Here is a 21,099-nt window from a genome sequence, read left to right as displayed (position 1 = left end):
AAACAGAGTAGCGCTGCAAGCACGAGATCCTCTGAGCAAGAAATACTCAGCTCCAGGAAAGGATACTGAAAACAGTCCTCGTTAGCCCTCTACAAATATGTATGCTGAAAGTAACCACGCTAGGCAGCAAGCTTTCGATCACACTTCAGCGTTAGGTTCAGTTTCCACCCCATGCTAACAGCCAACTGTCTTCGCTGTGACGCAATTTACCTGTCTTAGAATCTCATCCAAAAGAGGCATGTTTGCCTCTTGGGCTTTAATAGTGTGAGAGAAGAAGGCATAGTTCTTTTTAGGGATTAATTTGTCCTCTGGAGGTCTCTTCACACCTAGTATCAGAGAAGCCTCGGAAATATCTTCTTGAATAATGCCACCTGCTTTGACATAATCCTATGAAAGAGAAAAATCAAAGTAAATTTTTCTAGTTTTTTCATATTCAGATCTCAGCACATAAGCAACTAGAACAGACCTCAAATAGATAATTCTACAAAGCAGAAACAAGTTACTGCATGCGATATGTTCATAAACCTCTTTATCAAAAGGGGTATCAAATATCGAACTGAATTTCCATGCTAATATCCTATTATACAAGGCCAAAACATAATTACGTGTTAGTAAAATCCTTCATCTTAAATTCACAGACTACAAAAAGGATATTTTACTACATTTAAAGTATCTTATAGTATTGCAATTATGAACAATCTTTTGTAATGTGTTGAAATACTTGGAAATAAGTTTAGAGAAATCTGACAAATTAATCTGAAGACTGATGACATGTGATTTTATAAAATTGTATAAGACTAAGTCCAAGCTGAAGAGCAACTTCTAAAAGAATGTTTTTCCATATCAAAATTTATTTTTGTTCTCCCTTATCTCAGAAACATATTAAAATTCCAGCTTTCAATATCGTAGTTGTGTACCTAATGTGATCTGTGCTTTGGTGAAAACCAGCACTGCGCCTTAATTAAAAGGTGATATGAGCAAGTGATCACTAATTCCCTACTTATGTTTCAATTTTTGTCTGTTGGCTCACATACTTTACAGTAGTGTATTACTGCTGCTACAAGAACTGTAAAAGCTCTCAGTCCTGAAGGTCACAGCATTAAAGAAAAAAACCCTCTCTCCTCATTTTACATGAGCAGGAATGGGATTCACCAGATTCCTCCTTCCTCTTTTTTTTTTTAAATATGCTTATTTTTCAGAGTGTTGCCTCCATACAAACAGAAGACAAAACCACCAATGTTAAATGAATTCCCAAGTTTCTACTTCAAAAGCACCGACAACTTCTTCAGAGACTGATGAAAGGGCGAGAAATCAATAAAAATAACTCCAAAAACCCACCAGTGTGCCAACATTACATTAAAAGTCTAAACAAACTACTCCTTTTTCTCTCCACTAGGACACAATGACTCCTCACTTAACAACAAAACTAATAATACGTTTTCTCATGTATATCCTTTGAATATTATTTTTCCTGTACTATAGTTAATAGCTGAACTATGGTTTTGCTTATCTAACTCCAAATGGGACCTTACCTTTTCATGGATGGCTCTCCGGTTTGACGGCTGCACCAAGACCTTGTATCCCATCTGCGTCAATTCCTTAACGTGCTTTGGTGCCAGAGGTGCTCTTCTTTCCCATGCATTAACATCTTCTCTCCTGATTGCCAGCACAGACTTACGATGATACCAACACTTAGCATGATGGAACGCACATCTACCATTTGTGTGACTAAAGGCTCGGAGCATGGTAAAGCCTGATGGCAGCAAAGACAAAGTAGTAAAATAATACATGTATACATATGCTTCGAACATTTTTTGTGCAAAAATTCTGGTCTCCTTTAACATCTGCTGTAAAACACAAACCAGAAACTTTATACTCTAGTTAAACCCTACTTTTGTGAGACATGAATTTACTTTCAGCATACTTTGTTGCATCTCAGTTTGTGGGGTGTAGCTACAGAAACAAATTGTTTGTACTACTGTAAAAGAAGGCTTTTAATGTGTTCAATGTACCAAGTGTTTAATTAGATAGCTTAAAAAGAATGCTGGAAACTTAAAGATACCAATTAAAGTCATTTGCCAGCATAAACATGCAAAGACCAAGCACTTATCAAACCTTGCACAAGAACAGTAAGAAGTAAAACACACAGAAAGGAAGTAGAACCCAGGCTGTAATGCAAGCAGTTGATTAAAAGAGAAAGCCCAATATGTAAAACCAATGCTAAGTATTTTTACATAACTAATTCTTACACAAGCTGAAAATAGAAGATAAGGACAAGCCCTTAACTACTGCTTAGCAATCAGCATATACGTGGCCAGGAGCGACAGGTTTTCTTCCTAATAAAAATTTTATGCAAAGTGGAAAAGCTTCATTAGGACAGATTGCCACTGCAGAGGATTATCCCTTTATTTTCTCTCTCCTCGTCTTCACTCCCAGTGAAGCACATATGCCACTGCTTAGCTCTGCTGTGAATGGCAAGGGCTCTGCACAGGTCCAGCACCAAATACCTAGGAGCCTAAGGACTTCAGATATTTATGTGACTAAAAGATGTGGATCTCAAAGACAGAGGCTTCAAAGATGTGAACCTTGGTTCCAAAGCAGTTTTAACTGATAATTACATGAATCTCTGTATCTGCATCACTTGGGAAATCTTGTTTGTACTCATGCCTCAATCTTGTAAAGTCTCTACACGCCTAAAGCCTTAAGAGGTCCTGTTTAACTCCAGGCTTGCTTAAACAGAAAAACTAGCACGTGAAGGAAGGCATGAACAGAGGGACACAGTCCTCTACATTAGCTCCTAGTCTGGTCTTACTACCATCGCTAGATTTGTCCACCAGCAGAAGTTACTGTACAGAGGTTGGAGCTATTCTATGACACTGCTCTTCAGCACACTAAGAGGATCCTCAGAGAGCATGTCGGTACCGCTCGAAAACAGGGGAAGTCTTGTCACACAATGTCACTGTTACTGCACACTAAAATATAACGGTGAGAGCAGTTCACACTAATGCACTCTACCTCACACCCAAGCCTGCAGCGGAGCAAATTTCCCTCACACAGAGGAGTCCTACAAGAAGAAAAGTGTCTCTTTCACGAGGGAGCGAGCTGCCCTGCGCTTGCAGCCTGGGAGGGGGAACCAGGGCAGTAAGCAAACACTCCGTGTGACCTCTGGCGGGACAGAAGTTCACACACATGCCTCCCTGTGTACGCTCCGGCTTAGCCGCAGAGATACCGACATCCCGCCGTAAAGGTGAAAGTCACTTTACAATTCGAAGCCCGCAGAGCTGGTGAGCCCTCCCCGGGCTCCTCAGCAGGCCGGCGGACCCGGGGAGCCGATCAGCGCCGGTCCTTCGCCACCGGGGCTGCGGGGGCTCTCCCGCACCACTTCGGCTGGCACCGGGACTAAAATACCGCTGAGCAAGACAGCAAAGGCAAAACAAACCAACCGACCGACCAGAACCAGAACCAGAACCAGCAGCAACGCGCTGGGTCACAGCACACGATTTGAATGGGGCCCTGTTTCTAGACCGAGCTGAAGACACTCGCACGGGCAACCTGCGCCTCCGCCCCAGACCCAGCTAAACGCGGCGCTGCCTGCGCGTTTCGCCCCCTCTGAAGGAGGAGAGGCGACGCGCAGAAAGGGAAAAAGAACCGGACCCCACTGAGAGAGGCAGGGAGCCGCGGGCGGGCAGGGGCAGAAGCGCCGCGACCGGGCGGCGCCGGCGGCGGGAGGCCGGGCCGGAGCGGAGCGGGGCGGCCGCCTTGCCGGCGGCGCTGCCCGGGCGGAGGGCAGCAGGCCGCGCTCGCTGCCCCGCCGCGGGGAGCGCCGTGCGCCGCCGCCGGACGGCCCGGCGGGGCGGCGGGCAGCGCCGAACCTACCTCAGGGCGAGCGCGGCAGAGCGCGGCCGCTGGGCTCGTCTGGGCTCGGCTCCCTCCTGCGGCCAACGTCCGGCGCGCCGCCGACGCCCAGGGCGGCAGCCAACCGCCAGCCGCCCTCCGGCTACACCCTTCGCTGCCCGCCAATGGCGAGGCGCCCTGGCCGCGGCGTCACGGCGCCCGCCGGCACGCCCCCCTCAACGCCCCCGGTTCCTGGAAGGCCCCGCGCCGCCCCCCCCCCCCCCCCCCGGCGGCCCCGCCCCGCACCGGCACAACCGTCCCCGTCCCCCCTCCCTCAGCGCCGCCGCGGGCACGGCCGCCTCCGCCAGCGCACCGCGCCGCGGCCGCCGCCCCGCCGGGCCCGGGGCGAGGCCGAGCGGAGGCCGCGGGTGACCCGTCACGGCCCTGTCCGCCCCGCGGGGCGGTTCGCTGCTGCGCGTCGGCGCGAACGGCGGGCGTACGTTCTGTCACGTCGGTCCCGTGGGGTGTCTTCGACACGGTACGGGAAACGGCGGAAGCTGTTCTGTCCGACAGATAGAACCGGTACGCGGCGGCCTACGTGCGGCGTGGCCGATCTCCAGCTGGAGCTCAGTCCTTGAACTGGGGCCTTTTTGAGGGGCCTCGACTGCTAGGTTGGCTTAGCGCAAATAATAGCGTGATGCCGTAGCCATAAATCGTGAAAACCGAAGCCAAATCAGCGTCATGCAGGGGGTCCGTGGGGTGAAGAAGAGCTCTCCTGTCAGAGGAAGGCAGGCCGCGCCCTGTGGAAAGTACACCTCCGCGAGTCCCCAGAGGATAGAGCCCGTTGCTGTTACCAGTCTCTGTTAGCAGGTGTGAGGACAGAGTGTGAGAACGTGAAGCATCACGGCTGCACTCAGCAGAAGCCACAAGGACTAAAGGGCCTGAGGAGAATTTGTCCTCATCCCACTTTGCCACAGCGAGGTCTCGCTGTGATGAGGGAGAAGTTGGGGCCATGGCGCAGCCTGCTTCACCTGCACTAGCCACTACTACTTGACCTCTTCTGAAGAGAGTTAAATTTTGACAGTGCAGCCACAACACGGCTTCAGAGGGACCTCTCCATAGATTATTTTCTCCTTACAGTTCTCTTACTTTTCTTTAAAACATGCCCTTTTGTCGTGATATGACCCTTAACTTTTCCCTCTTCTCCTCCTGCTTCTGAAGGCAGCATTCGACTGACAATGATAAACTGTGGCTTCAGTTCCTTGGTTTAGATCCAAGTATTTTCCTAATTCACCAGGGCAGGACAGGAGAGCTGGAAAACAGCAGCAAGGCTTGACCTGCACTTCAGGTTTGCTACTGTAATACAAATTATATGGGGAGGTGAGCATTAGGGAGTGAGACCCAGAATGGATCAGCAGAGATTTTGGGGGTGAAAGGAGGTAAGGACTGAAGGGGAAGATCTGGGTTGTATGCTTTCAGAGACTGGAAGTGAACATAAGGGGGTGAGAGCTGGAATGGATCAGCAGAGGTTTTGAGGGTTTAAGGCCTCAGCAGAGCAAACAGAATCAGCGATGTTTAGGGATACTGTATGAGTACAAAGTCTTTCTCTCTGCTCACTAACTCCCACTCTTCCCTGCCGAATCTCCATGTCCAGAACCTTCTACAATCTGCCTCATCTTCCTGCAGGATTTTCATCCCTTTCCTTTCTTTGCTGGAGAAGAAAGTTACCTCCGCCAACTAATGCCTGGACCTTTCTTTTCCCCGTCTCTCTGAGGTATGAGGTCTACAGCACACCCAGCCCTGCAGAAGCTCCTGTCCATCCTTCTGCTCTTCTTGGGATGAGGTCCATTTTAGTAGATAGGGGCTGGGTCCATAGGTGGGAAGAAGTGGTGGGGGAGAGCTGGCTAGAAGGACTTGAAGAGCACTGGATTTTGGAATCCTTCTGCCATGAGAACAAGGGCGGTAATTGCTCTTGGTTTCCGACCAAATGGAAGTAAATTAAAAAGCTATAACAACAACAACAACGACAACTTTCTGGATCAGAAGACAGATTGTCGAGATACAGCCTATGAACGTACCATGGATTGCAAACTGCCCCCTTGCTTGGGGTCAGAGGAGGAAACCATAGCTCTCAACCACCCTGCAGAGATCAGCTTGGGCAGGAAGCTAAGGCTCCAAAACCAGCTCCTACATACAACATTATTAAAATGTATGAATCAGTTTCATCTGAATATTGAGGACCCAAAAGGATTGGGACAGATCTGTCTGTCAAGCAGTAAGAGACATGAAGAGTCTTATGTTCTCTTTGGGCCCAAGAAACTGTGAGGCACAACGATCTTTTTGCTTGGCCCCAAAGACTTCAGGAAATACTGCTGTTGCACAAGGGCATTGTGTATATGCCCCCAGTGTCTCATTTCCACTTCGTGGGCTTAATAAAGCACATATAGTTCTACAGCTTACATGTGTAGAGCATAAATATATCCATGCCTTCTAGAAATTGTATCTTTTTTTCCTGTTTTATTGATAAAATTTGCCAAAACTGCTTCATTGGAGGCAAATTTGGTTGTACCCCAGAAAGTGTAAACTAAATAGAAAATTAGAATAATTATGCCATTCTTCAGTCCGTGCACTCAGTGACTCTAAACTACTCATAAGAACTGGTTTTTCAGAGGCTTTTTTTTTCATTTTATGATTAAATGCAAATACGGACTTTGGCAAGAACAGAATTCTTGGTATGTGCAAAGTTGATTCTTCTTATCTTTACTCATTCACAAAACTCAACTGAAATATGACCATTGTTCTTCCAAAAGCATGTAATTATTTGGTGGTTGTAGAATTTAATTCAACCATGACAATGAGAAAGATGCAATACTGATGGTGCCTCATAATTTTGTGTCATTTCATCATATTGATTACTTCATAGTGTAAACTAGTAGAAAGTACATGGCTGAATCCATCATTATACTCCTGCACAGCCTGTCTTTGATTAAATTAATGAAAGTATTTTAGGAGCTGCTTTGTTTGTTGAATGAATTGGGAACCAAACCATGATGAATTTGTTGCAGTAAGTAGACCTCAGCAGATCTACTTGAAGGAGGGCATTTATAATTATTTTCTAAGTTTTCAATTTTTTTGGAAGGTCTTTCTTTGAATAAGATGTTATCTCAAGACTGTCTACAATAGTTTCTTGTAGGTTTAGTGTTGAATTATGTCTCAGCACTCACTTGTTCCAACTTTTGCGGACAGGAATCTAAACACAGAGAAATGAAGGATGAAACTCCCAACATGCTCTGTTTTGCACTGGAGTTCCCAGGCCTGAGCTGGGAGCTCAGCCTTTGCGCTACAAGGAAATGCATGGAGAAAGGTACTTACAGAAACTGAGCAGGGACCATCCTGGCAACACAGCAGAGCATCCCAGGAGAAGGCACTGTGCCTGAACCTAATGCTGCTTAGAAAGGAGCTGACTTCTTTTGCCAAGAGCTGTCAGCTGTGAACTCTCCCCGGGAGTTTGGCTCTTTTTCCAGGCCACGTCTGGCTTTCCAATAGAAATGTTACACAGATAACACTCCCTTGTCTCGCATGCTCCAGTTTGGCCACTAGCCAAATGCTTAGAGCCCTCTACTAGAAAGTCGAGGGCTATTTTCAAAGTTGCAGTGTCATTCAAAACAGAGTTCAAAGCATGTGTCTGTAGCATAAGCAACTAGAAAATTGGGGTTTCTAAGGTGAGCCTCTTTCAGCTTTTTACCTTGCAAGATACTCTGTGTAAATGACTACTTATAACTGAAGGGTCTTATGTCTGAGTCGCCACTGAATGCCCTAACTAGTGTGATGGGAATGAAAAACTTTTTACAAGTTTCCACTGTCCTTTCTGGGGGCCATGGTATGGTCTAGACACCTACTGGATTGGCTCCTGTAGATGAGAAGGGTAGGCCGATTCCTAATTTGAGAGTGTTGCTTGGATATAAGCAGGAATGAAGCTCCAGTCAGCTCTGCAGACACTGAACTGGATTTTAAAAAACAGTGGGTAAAACCTTTTTTTAACATCAAAGCATTTCACTTTCAAAACATTTCTGTTTGAAAGAACTTTTTATTTTGAGATTCCTTCATGTGTATATAAAAGAGACTTCACTTTTAGCTAAAAATCTATATACGCCACTTCACTTGGGGTCAAAGTATTCTTTCTATAGTTTGAAATTATTGGGGTTTATACATTTTAGTTTACTGATTCTTTTAGAATGTTCTTCTAGGGAAATGAAGTTCCAGGCTGGGCCAAAACAGTCAGCAAACCAATGATCCATCCATCTCTATTCACAGAGAGATACTTGGTGTCTCTGGCTGTATCCAGCAGCAGAACTTCAAGTGCAAGCAGGAGGAGCAGAGCAAGTAAGGACATGAATGAGATACTCCACCAAAATGCCTATCGAAGAGTTGGTTTCTGCTACAGATTTGCCATCTTTCTGAAGGGAAATTGAGAATTTTATCAGCACGATTTAAGTCTCTTCCTGCATCTAAAACAGACCAGGTGAACTGCACTCTGAAAGTGCCTATTGTGCTGCATAGAGAAAAAGGCAGCCTAAGTAATGAGTGTGGGCTCATGCTGTGACAGTATAAAGCCAGGTCAGATGAATCCCACCTGCACTGTACGGTGTTCCAGACAGGGAAGGCAGAATTGCTTAAAAAGAATAAAACAAATCTGGAATTCAGGTTTTACAAAACATGCTAGTATGGAATTGGAGCTGTTTTCTCTAACAAATAGCTCCTGTTTGGGGTGGACTGTGATTCCATCTGTCTGACAATCCCTGATTATAAGGTCTAATTCTTACCCAGCTGGAACGCTTTTTACCCAGCACTGTGGGGGGAGTGGTGACTTCCATTACGGTAACAATAAACTCCCAGAGCACCTAAAGAGAGGTGGACTTCATAGATTTTATTCTTAGAATATCAAGGATAAATCTTGAATCTATTGAAGTAAATTAAAAACTCACGCCAACTTCTGCTGGGCTAGGGTTTCTCCCTAGGTCTCAAATGAACAGGGGAATTGGCATCCTGAAGAGATTTTTGCAGACTGTGTATCTACCTGTCAAACTCTGTTTCTTGTTTAATTCTGATTTTATATTGCAGAGATCAAGAAGCTCCAAGAAGCTTTCAGGCTTTCAGTCAGAATGAGGCTATTGAAAAACATGACCTTTTATTCAAAAGCCACTACCTGCAGTGGCTGTTGACTGCCACTGTGAATACTGACCTCACAGCAGAGTACTCAACATCACTGAACAGCACAGTGTTGTGTTCCCTACAATCATGTAGCGAATATATTTCCATTCCTATTGCCCAGTAGGGGAAATAGCCATCTCTCAGGGCTTACAGCACACCCAAAGAAAGACCTTCTACTTTTAGTAACACCTGAGGCATGGGGTGTATCTGTTCACATTTGTACACACACTAGAATTCACAGTAGTATCATATACGTCCATGTTCACCATAAAACTTGCTAGCTTTGCATTTGCAGTGGATACTCAGACTGCTGCATCAAATTGAGATGCCCTTTTAAATCATTCTCATCATTCCCAAGACCCCACATAAGTATTTTAAAATTGCTCTGCAAATAAACCTAAAGACAGAAGATTACAGCCTGAGATACCAAATTAGTGAATTGACTCATTAGAAGACGAGTACTAGGTTCATTGCAAGAAACCGCAGCAGCTCAGCTAAAATAATCTGTCTGAAATATACTTCCATAAGAATCTTCATTGAGTCTATTAATTAGACTCACCGATGTTCACGCTAGTAGGGCTTTCAAGTCAATAACAATCTACCACTAAGTATGGATCCATAGTGTGAATAAAATCAAAACGGGGGCCTTCTTTTGAGAGAATCAGGGTTTAGTGCTTAAAGAGTCCATTAAAGCAATTATGCCATAGCTGCATTAAAAGTGCAGCCTTGCTTCTGAGGATCCTTCAGCAAATAATGGTTGTCCCTGCCGTAGCTCCTCCAACGGCGGTTTGTGCCTGTGAGAAAGTGCTGACCTTCTTCTAAAAAAATCATAACAAAACCCAACAGCTTTTTGCATTTCTCTAGCGCTAATGTCTTTATCAATTTGGCAGTAGGAGAATGTGTATTATTCACATTTTAAAGCTGGGAAAAATGACAGGAAAATTATGGTTCAGCCTACAATTCACATTCAGATCAGTGTAAGAACAGAAGTTCAGGACTTAACCAATGTTTTTTTGCAAGAGTTCTTGATGCTTTATGGGCCTTTAAAATCAGAGATTTAAAAATTCTTTCAACAAAACCATGAAAATAGTAGGAAGTCTATAACGTGTATAGTGACAGGTTCTAGACTGGCACAACTATCTCTATAGCCATGTAGTAAAACAGAAGTAAGCTGGCTGAAAAAAACCCTATTTTTTAAATGAGGATACTTTTCATTCTCCAGTACAACTCAGCAGGCTCAAACAACTGAAGGTGTGTGCAGGCAAGGGAACAAAGTGGGACAGGGATGGGAGGAGGGAAGGATGATGTCTGTTTAAGCCATGATTGCTGATGAAAAAAAAATGCACATTACACTATGGCCTTAATATGCTGGGGTGTGGCTTCCATTGAGAAGTACATGTTGGAGCAGGTCCTGAAGCACAGGGTGTAACCAAGATTTTACCGAAGAATAACAACCAGCTGTCCCAGTCTAGGTCCCCAGTGTGCTCCTGCGTGTCATCAGGGTGAAAGTACACCCAAGGGTCAGCCTTCAAATGACATGTGATTTCTGGGTGTCATAATAAGGCAATTCTGGAACATCTTTGGAAAAGATTAGTCAAAACATTTCTTCGAAGGCAATTCTACTTTGACCCAATTTGTGTGCATACTGAAATGCAGAAATTACTCTTTAAATCTGGTTTTCACTTCTGTTCAGTGGTTCAGCTGTAAACTGGACTATGGTTAAATTAGAAGGGAAATGCTTATATCACCAGAAGCTATGGGTAAAAATCAGGACATAATCTAATGAGTCTTTTGCATTCCTAATTTCTGTGGTGCACTAAAAAAGAAAAACCAAGGATGCAAGTGAATGAAAAGAGGCATATCATGAATGATCACGCTTCCATTGTTTCCTTTGTCTAGTAAGAAAAATGCCAAGGTGCAGAAAAAGTTTACCTGTTTGATTATACATACAAATAAAAACAGTTCGATTGTCAGCCTGTGTGTAGTGAAGCTAGTATTGACCTCAGAGCTATATAAATAAAATGTGCAAATTGCTTTATACAATATGTCCCTGTGTAATAAATGGATCTCACTGGTTATGGTTTATCATGACAGCCCATCAAAATGTAAGGTTGTATCATATATAAATGACTGGGTTTATTTTAGCTAGTCTATAATGTTATTGGAAAATGGAGATGAGGATCTGACTGCCACCAGATTTTCCCATATTCTGATCAAAATTCTTCTTTGAGACCAAAAGCAGTTAAAATTGAACGTACTGAGATTACCCGTTACACGTAATGGAGATTACCTTCATCTCTGCAAGGGAAGAGGCCTCTTGGACACTTCCCCTCAGTTTTGGAGCTGCAGCTTCCCTGTAGCACGAGAAGCACAACTGCATTTTGGCCTATACAAGGAAATTTCTTTATGGTTGTCTATGGTTGTTTAAAGTCAAAACTGATTCTCTAAGCATAACATGCAGTTTGTTCATGCAAAGGTGCATAGCAAGCACAGAGAGGTTACAAATATCCACATCTAATTAAACTTTTTTTCCCAAGTTTTACCAGCCTCTATGCAGGCAGCTGCTTACATCTCTAGCAGGGAGACCAAACCTCTGATGATGATTCTCTTCTGGTAAAAATGTCACCTCCAGCATCTGAAACCTGACACTGTCTGCTGGAGAGGTAAATACCAAGTTATGTCCTTTTGATCCTCAGCTCTGGCATTGTGAAGGAGGAATGAGAAAACAGACTTGCTATGCAGGATCTAAGTGTCTTATTTGCCATTTCACAATTAATGATTCTATTATTAGTGCTTCTTTAAGAAGTGAGACCTTTGCTATCTGTTTTTCCTCTGAGGTCCCTAACAGCTCTGGTAACTCTGTATAGTCCAGTAGAATCAAACTGCTATGAGGAAGAAGATCTGATAGTCCCAAAAGTAATAAAGTGTCATCCTTATTCCTACCTTTCCCTCCTGTTTATGAAAAGAACCCAATGCGTAAAGGAAGTGCAGAGAGTTTTAACCCCTCTGTCCTGGGCAGAGCATAATTGCAACACTTTTACTGGAATCACCTTCCTGATAGAATTATGGAGGACAAAACTCCACTCTAGCATCATTATAACTACTTCACTCTTATGTACCAGCTCAAAATCTTTAAAGGTTTTGAGCACTTTTCAGCATGAGCCACATGCTGCTTCTGTGACTGGATGAAAATACATGTATGCCGTGGCAATTTCTACATCCCTTCTGAGACAGAGTCAGAGGAACTACCTAGAACTTCTTTGAATCCACAAGATGAAACCAGGAATTCAGAAAGTCCTTCAGAACAGTGGAATACTGCTTGAAGCCTGCTTGCAAGTCCATCTTTGCACCTTTGTAAGATCAGATGTAGAAAAATGCGTGCATTTTGCCCAGTTGCAAGTCTGTCAGTGTCTCATCTGTTCTACCAGTGGCAACTCTGGTAGCCCTGTACTTTCTACAGATAGGCAGAACAATGCGGCTCCACCTTTCCTCAGCACCACTGCCCTCACAAAAAGTGTCGAAGATACCTGGTGTGTCACTGCCCTGCATAGCAAGATGTATTGCAGCTGGCTCCCCTTTGTTGAGTGCTGGGAACTGGCCAATTTGCTTGCCCTGTTTCTGTTGCTATATCTATAAAACTAAAGCCTTACCCAGACAGGTACACAATGAAACTGCCTACATCCAGCATGACCAAAATTGCCTTCTCTAGAGTCAGTGCTTCTGCTTTTAAAAAAAGCTATTGGATGGAGATTTGAGTCATATGTACATACTGGACTGGAAGGTGATCTTCAGGAAGCTGAGTATTTCTCTGCCCTTGGCTTGTTCAAGAGATTAGCAGCATGAAGGCCATCCAGAGAGTTTGCCTGATATTTGTGTCACCAGATTAACTAGGATCCTGTCCCTCCAACCTTCCCCCATCACATAGTTAGGACCATGCTGCATTTTCATCTACCTTTTACCCCTTGGTCTTAATTTCCATTTTGTTGCTTTGTTCCAATCATCAATTCTTCTCTTACAGTTTCAGCCACTTGGAGGAACAGATTTTCTGACTCAAGCAAGAAGGGGGGTTGCCAGGTTGGGGTTTAGTTTAGGGCAAATTCTCAGAGATAGGGCCAGCTAATATGTTCCACCAGCTTACTACTACAGTTGCTTTCAATATCTTCCTTCTCTGATACCACTGGCTAGTGCGTCTCCTGCCTACTACTACCTCTCATCAACAAGCTTTGGTCTTTGTCCTGATCTAGTGTGATTCCCTGCTTGCTCATCTTGATACAGCAGAACGATTACTTGAACCTTGTTTAGATTTTTTGAGTCTAGCCTCTGTTTCTTCACATCTACACAGACTGTATCTCATAATTTGCCTTTTCTGTGTCCTCTTTCTCTGTCTAGAGAGATCCCCAACTGTCGTTGCCAGTTTGGGCAGTACCTCCTTTTCACTGAAACTCTTTTTTCTCAAGCCTGGTGTCCCCAGCTTACAACATCTGAAGTGCAAGTTTCATTTGAGATCACACACAGATACACACTCACAGACATGCACACACACTCCCTCTCAAGCTTACAGCTCAGGAAGCAGGATTGGCTTCCCAATTAATAGCTCCTCCATTATTCCCTAAAGGCTCTTAGTATTTTTCCCTGGTGAGATCTTATCCCTGGCATTGTTTTGTTTCCTCCTTGCTCTGCCTTGCATTCTACTTTTATTTATCAGAGAGGTATTTTCAAGCTGAGGTAGATACCAACATAAATTAATAAATAAATAAATCATACTAATCTCATCTTTCTTCACAATGTGAGCTTTCCACCCCAAAATTTGTTAGCTGATGAAGCCTGGACTGAAATCTTTTTTTCCCCTGTTCTTCTCCAAAATAGGGAGTGTTCTTACCTGATTGTTAACTGTAAACTGTGGTACATCAGGGTAAGAGCCTGAATAGCCTTGTAAGGGGGATGAAGCCTGCTTTGCTTTTCCACCCATGTAGCTATGGCAATTCCTTTCACTCCGCCATCTGGAAGAGTGCAGTGCAAATGAAAAACAGCTCTCCACAGAGGGAATATGAGGGCCATGAACAGGACCTAGACTAAAAAATCTAATGCCGTGAAGATTTTCCCATCTTTTTAAGACCCCTATTTTGCTGTGTGAATTTTATGACCTGGTTACTTTTGCCTTGCAGCTGATTCCACCTGCCCAGGAATCTGCCCAGGTGCCTGACACATAAAATGCTTCTTTTGGCCTAACCTTTAAAAGATACTTTTGTACCCCATAAATACCTTACAAAACATCATACCATTAACAAAGGCACATCATCTTTCTGTGTGATTCCAATATTTAGATTTTAAATCTGATATGTTTAAAAACATTATAGGAAAAATTATAGACCCACTACATGAGTAAATGTGAACACATTTATATGCACATACACACACACATACAAACACGTGTGTATGCATACTCTTACTCTACATCATCTTCTTCAGGAAAGCATTTAAGATACATCCAGCACGCACATTTGGAGAATAAAAAATGTGCTGAAAACTAGTGTGCCACATAAACTGTTCAGTAAGAGTAAAAGGATTAAAAGCTTCATATTACGTTTATGAAATCAAATCTTTGTGTCTCTGCTCTGTGCATCCCGTATCGTAAGATAATGAATAGTTCCATAGCAACAAAAGTCTACCACTAAACCACTACCTTGATTTCAATTCTTGAACAGAATACAAAATACAGAAATACCAGCCCTAAACTTGAGATAAGAGCAATGATTTAAATAGGCTGGTTCAGAGTATCTCTTTAATCAGAAAATTAAAATGTTTATAGTTTTGTCATTGAAAAGAAGGACATGGGAGTGAATGAAATAAGGCTGCCTTTGGGTTCACAGATTAAATATGTTTACACAATTATAAAGTCTTTGCGCCACCTCAGCAATTTTTAGTGCTTGGGGCATTGCTTTAACATTCATGTAGAATTCAAATTATTAATGGCTCTGACACTATTCAGGAAAATACAAGAAAGGGTCCACCTATTAGGGAGATCAAGACGGAGAACAGCAGCATGTATTAACTGACTTAAAAGCAAATGGTTTTGCTACTAAAAGAGATTCTAATAAACCATCAAAATCAAGGCACAGGATGCAACTGCATTTGTTAGTGGCCAATAACAAACTAAGGAAAATTCTCATTCAAAGTGATGAGAGAACCATTTTCTCTCTCTCAAATATTAGAAACCAAACCACATTTCCAAAGAATTAAATAACAAACTCCCTGTTCCTTTTAACAAAAGTATGCTGTTCTGATGTGAGGTCTTGCAGTTTACATATTAGCTTCCATATGCATGAAAACCAACTACATGTTTTCCTCACAGCAATATTCCTGGAGACTTCAGAATGTAAGACACTGAAAGCAAAGATATATGATAAACACGTAGTTCAATACTTCATATGAGATCCTTGAAGCATTTGGCCATGTCCTACCTGCTCTTTTTCCTAAAACACCCACGTATGTATTATAGTTAGTCTCTCCTCCAGATACACTTGAAAATGCTGAAGTAAATTAGTATTTCAAGTATAGTTATACTATTACCTTGAGATCCAAGGGGCCCAATTCTCAGTTATATTTATATCCTTTTAACAACTTTGCAACGTAGTGGGCTTCTAAAACCCTTCAAATGCGTATAAACAGCCCCTCTGAGAGTAACCTTTGTCTAAGGAGTTTCTTCTTCAGGTACAACAGTGGCATAGGGCTCCAGAGCATCCCTCTTCCCAGAGCCCTGTGCCAGGAGACAGAGCGGGAGGTGGGAGGTGGCACAGGAGTGTGCCAGCAGCATATTCGGCATTCAGTGATCTAGAACTCTGCTCTGGTTTCCAGGCCTCGTGCAGAGTGCCTTCTGAATTTACAGCATCCTTATCGATCGCTGAGAAAAAAAAGCAGGAGTCAAACCTTATGGTGACAAAAGTATCAGTGATACTTTATTCACAAGTTGGAGCTTTCGCTATGTGCCTGAGGGGATGAAAACATGGCAACGACACGCTACAGTTTGTCATCCCTTCCCAGCTATTGTCCAGAGCAGAGCATAAAATAGTATTGTGGTCTAAATCTGACTGAATATTATAATGCTCCAGGAGACTACTTTGCCAGAGATGCCAAACCATTAAGAGAATTTTTTTATAAATGCATACATATGTGTGTATATAGTGTGTGTGTGCATGCATGTATGTATATGCAGAGAGACCATCTTCTGAATTTAGTTAAAATAATACAATCTACCAATTTTGCTTTCCTAGAAGAAAATGCGGTAGTTGATCACAGAATCATAGAATCATTTAGGTTGGAAAAGACCCTTAAGATCAAGTCCAACCATTACAAATACATTATACTTTATATGTGATAACTGATGGCACAAGTGATCTCCCTGAATATAACAGAAATGACATATTTTGGTGCAATAAGAGTTCAGGAATTAAAAAAAAAAAATTAGAAGTGACCAAAGTGAAGGGTTTTTCCAATATTTCACTTAACAAAAGAGTTCAAAGATTTTGATCATTCAGCTCAAACTGAAGAATCTTGGTTCAGCAAACAGGAAACTTCTTTTATTTTGAATTATTATTATTAATATTCCAAAATAAAATTACTTCAGTTTATAAAGAAAAGATTTTAAAATACTAAATATCTAAATGTTTGTTTTTAAAACATTTGGGATAGCCACAGAAAAACTCAGTAAAAATAACACGAAGTCCTGAGTTATTTAGGTTAATCCAGACGTTCTGATATTGAAAAAGAAGCCTCCAGAGGGCAGGAAATGTGTTTTTTAAGTGGCACAGGTCTCTGAAACCCATGACTATTCTTTCATGTTGAGCTGAAGTTTATCCCGTGCAATTCCTCCCTAACATAAAGCCGAGGGATTTGATGGACATTCAGCGAACAAGCAGCTTAGGCAGTGTCAAGCGTTGCCTATCTCCAAGTGCTGTTATGCTCTGCCAGTCCCAGTGTGAAAGCAGGGTACTTCCAGAACAGAGGGGAAACACTAAAGGGCTTCTTGGACCGCTGCAAGGGGACTTGCCAGAGCGAGTTTCCCTCCTGTCAGGTGATCCCGTGTTAAAAAAAAAAAAAAGCGTTTGCCATGAGAAATTTAGAAATGCAAAGGAATCTGACTTTTAGTCCCTGCACATTGGAACGAATTCAACACCTAGCGTTGACTGCTGGCTGGCTCCGCGGAGGAGGGACCGCTGTGCTCTGGAATGGGGATCTGGCAATAGGCAACATTCCTGCTGGGAGAACACTGCCACATCGACAGCAGGGAAATCACAAAACTGGAGAGGAGCAGTCTTTAATGACAGCCATAAATGCGATTTCTAAAAAAACCAAGATTTTTGCTGTGTGTAAGAGGGAAGGACGTTAGTTCCTAAAACGTGTGAACAGGTGGGATTTTTTGCCCATTTTAGACCAGGTTATAATGTGTACGATGGGGAAAACATTTCCACTGCAACAGTTTAAAGTGCTGGTATATCTAATGAAATCCATGCACTGCCACTTTGCCAGCTCTTCTCAGCAATACAGAATATGTCCACTTGATGGCACCAAATTTTTTTTTTTTTTAAACCTCCACTCAATTCTCTAACAAAAGAGACGCTGGATTCCGATGAAATAATCAGGAAAAAACCCATACTTTTTTCTGACCACATTTCTTTTCTTAAAAATCTGAAGTTGTTTATAAGGAACACAGCGAATTTGTGACAGTGGCTTTGTCTCTTCTATTTGACCATGACCATGTAGTCATTCAAACTGCCTATTTTTTTCCCACTGCTTAGAGAGTATCTCCTTTCAATGAAGTAAAGGTTGTGTTATCATGTTGTTATAAGAGTCAGCTCCTGAATGTGGATGAATCATGCATTTTAAGATAAATTTTAGTTCTAGCCCCATCCTTGGAACTCATCATGCATTTGCTTGTTTTAAAAATGAAAGGCACCCACACAGATCATAGCAAAATGACAGGCAATTTTTTAAGGGCTGAGTATCAGTTTTGACTCTTACCCTAAATTACCTGTTGCTTATTAGTAGTAATTACTGCCTAGTAATTCTCCAATAGCCTTAACTATTTTAAAAATAACTTTTAAACCTTGCTTGTCTGTTCCATTTAGCCATTAAAAGTGTAAACAAGCAAAACTGTAGTTTAAAGAGTTGTCCAGTTCTTGGAGATTTCCCAAGCTTTAGACAATGGTCAGCATCATGTACAATGTACGAGATAATAATAGATTACGTACTGGATAATAGTAGATTACAGTAAACATCCATTTATTGTTTCTCATCTCCTCTTTCAGCAATAAGCCGGGTGAGGCAGGGCCGAGTCCTGGGTCTGTGCGGTACCTGCATGGGGGAGGGAGGATGACCCGGTTCATGACTAAGCCTCCCAGATACTACAGTCACACAAATGATGTCCAGAGCCATCTGCTGAGGTTCTACAACTGCAAACTAGCATTTTAGCCATGTATAATGAGATCTGTTATGCTTCTGTCCGCAAAGCAGAGAATGCAGTGCAGCATTGGGAATTGGTGTACCAGTTAAGGGTTTTCAAGGCAAAAGGTAATACCAGAAGTTTTCTGCCACAGACTGTATTTTTGTCTGGGCATTGTAGGAGTAGACTCTGCAATGCATGCTCTGTACAGACGTTGTGCATATGTGCAGTAGACAAGCTCTTCGGATGTGCTGTATTTATTGTGCAGGTGCAAATCAAGTACTTTGTATGTGCAAAGCAGGGCTAAGACTTCCCAGGAACGTCACATTTACTGTGTGTCCATGACAGACCTTCTCTGTGGATGCACATGCACCATCACTTAGATGTTCCAATATGCAGCAAGATTGGAGCTACTGTCACTGCCGTGACCAGACTGCTAGATGTCCCAAGGTCTCACTCAACTTACTGGAAAAAGGACTTCTTTGGAAAAACCTAGGTATGGGTTGCTTTCATCCACAATCACCCTCCCTTTCTGCCACGTGCTGTCTTTTCCTGCCCTCGAGGTCCAAACTTCCCAGCTGAGGCCTGAATCCACCTCTAAAGGACTCCTCTGCTCCATAAGTTTTAAAGGATTCTCCAATGAAACCTGTTTGTCTATCTCCAGTTCACAAATCTGTGATCAGACTGATTTCCTATCTTCTTCAGAAGTATCTTTCAACATCTTAATTTCCACAGGGTTACTCTCTCTCCTGTGAGAAAGTAAGCCACTTGCCCAGTCCTGGTTCCCATCAGGAAGATTTCCACACAATAGCTCTATTTGAGACCTACTCTTGAGGTCCAACCGCTCCCTTTAAGGATGTGAACATTTCAAGTAGCTGGGGTTCTTGGACCAGGAACTGTACCCAGTCACTGAGATCAGTGTCTCTCATGGCCTGGCTTTCCTCCTTTCCTCTTTAGAAGAACAGCACGGAAGAAAGCCCAGTTATACAAATACGTAAGGACAGCACTATTCATTGAAATTCAGTTATTGTTTTAAACAAGTCATCTTTTATCATTTCTAATAACATCACTCATTGCAACTAACTATAAAAAAAAAAAGCTTTTCGTTTGACTTTACACTCTTCTGTCATTTCTTCTCTGTACATTGCCATCATTCAATTATTACATGACATTTGTGGTGTTTCATTTTCTGTTAGAAGGTGGAAAAAATTGGTGAGGAAATCCAAGAGCCTGTGAAAAGAGCATGAGCCTCCTTTCTGGCTCTGGAAAATACAAGAGCAATCATTACTAGCCAGAGCTTTATTAGAGATGAAAAATAGCAGCTGGGAGCAATATTTGTCTTTTCCTCACGCAGGAAGAAATCTCCTGGCACCATAGCATCTTCCCAAGCCACTTCAGCTATCTAGAGTCCAGCCCAAAGATGCTTCTCCGGGAGCAGAGATCCTGCCAAGGCACATCAGCCCCAGCACACGCTCCACTGCTGCTGTTCTGCTGAACTACGTGGGTTTTAATTAACAGATGTACTTCCCCCAGGACAGAGGTCTGACAGCCAAACTCATGTTTCATGGGCAAGTTAATCTCACTTAAACCTTTAATTTTCCCTATTTAATAGAGGTTGGTCATATTAGTCTTAATTCACAATTAAACCAGAAGTTACTAATGCCACAAAAAAAACCCAAAAAAAACCAACCAAACACCTCTTTTAATTACTCTTTCCCCTCCCAGATTCCAACAACTACTTTTGCCTGAGTAGTATCCTGACAACATACCCCTGATTTAGCTCTCATGTTTTAGCAATCATTTACTGCCGTTCCACACAAATTCCGCATCCTCTCATTTTTGTTACTGAAAATTATTTTAAATTAGAAATAGAGTCATGGAGCAAAGAGAAAAGATGAATGCCAATGCCAAACAATTCTGCAAGCATCCTACTTTTGCCTTTTTTTTTCTGTCACATGGGCTTTCTGTTTCGTTATGGTTGATGTTATGAAGTTGTTAGGAAATTACTCTCTGTGCTTAGATTCTGTATGATTCTGGCTGTAAGATCCCGCTTTGCTCACTTTCTGTTTAAGGGTATTTCTGACATGGTTTAGTAACAACACTCAAGTCTAGGTGCCAGACGCTAGTTTGCAGAGACATGAGGTCCGGGCTGTTTTGCATCTGTATTAATTATAGTGGAGGAGCCCAAGCATGACCCAGGACACCCACATGTTTTATTTACCTTTCCCGTGTGGGAAGCCAGCTGACCCTCTCCAAGGCAGGTGTAGAAGATGCCCAACATGTGGGCAGTAGGGATAAGCTGGGACTTAGGGCTCCAATAACAGTTTAAGCCCTGAGGTAACATAACAGGCATGAGCCAAAGTACAGGAATACATATTCAAATTGCTGTTTATTCACAGGCCTTTCAGTGTATCCACCTACAGTTCTCCATTGCCATAAGCAGTCTCACAAAGACAGTATAGTATCAGCAGAAAAAAAAAATTAACTGACCACGGCATTGTCCAGACTAATGCCAGAAATGTTCTGCAAGGGCTTTAGAAAACAGAAGCCGCTGAAGAGAGCTGAACTAAGTGGAAGGAGTTAATGGTGTTAATCTGTGCAGGATCTGAAGCAGC

At 42.7% G+C, this 21,099-nt stretch overlaps 1 protein-coding gene and 1 long non-coding RNA gene across 4 annotated transcripts in view; one reads left to right on the top strand and one right to left on the bottom strand.

Annotated features, from left to right (window-relative positions):
- AASS (aminoadipate-semialdehyde synthase) overlaps window positions 1-4,002 on the bottom strand; it is a 32,523-nt gene extending 28,521 nt beyond the window's left edge. Inside the window, exons 1-3 of one of the 3 annotated variants that reach the window (XM_069802026.1) lie at window positions 3,877-4,002; window positions 1,533-1,753; window positions 211-387 (exon numbers count right to left, since the gene is read on the bottom strand). In XM_069802026.1, the coding sequence (XP_069658127.1) occupies window positions 211-387; window positions 1,533-1,745 (390 nt within the window). In that variant the 5' untranslated portion in view covers window positions 1,746-1,753; window positions 3,877-4,002. Of the gene's footprint in view, window positions 1-210; window positions 388-1,532; window positions 1,860-3,876 lie in introns of those variants that run through there. The other 2 variants (XM_069802025.1, XM_069802027.1) reach the window with 2 other exon arrangements.
- Window positions 4,003-4,138: 136 nt separating this feature from the next.
- On the top strand, window positions 4,139-11,088 carry LOC138688979 (uncharacterized). The gene is made up of 2 exons (XR_011327781.1): window positions 4,139-4,372; window positions 5,489-11,088. It is a non-coding gene; the product is annotated as an uncharacterized lncRNA (long non-coding RNA).
- The last annotated feature ends 10,011 nt before the right edge of the window (window positions 11,089-21,099 follow it).

This window comes from Haliaeetus albicilla, chromosome 14 (assembly GCF_947461875.1).
Source record: "Haliaeetus albicilla chromosome 14, bHalAlb1.1, whole genome shotgun sequence".
NCBI lineage: Eukaryota > Metazoa > Chordata > Aves > Accipitriformes > Accipitridae > Haliaeetus > Haliaeetus albicilla.
Note: the sequence above shows the minus strand (reverse complement) of the source record. Positions and strands in the feature narration are given on the sequence as shown.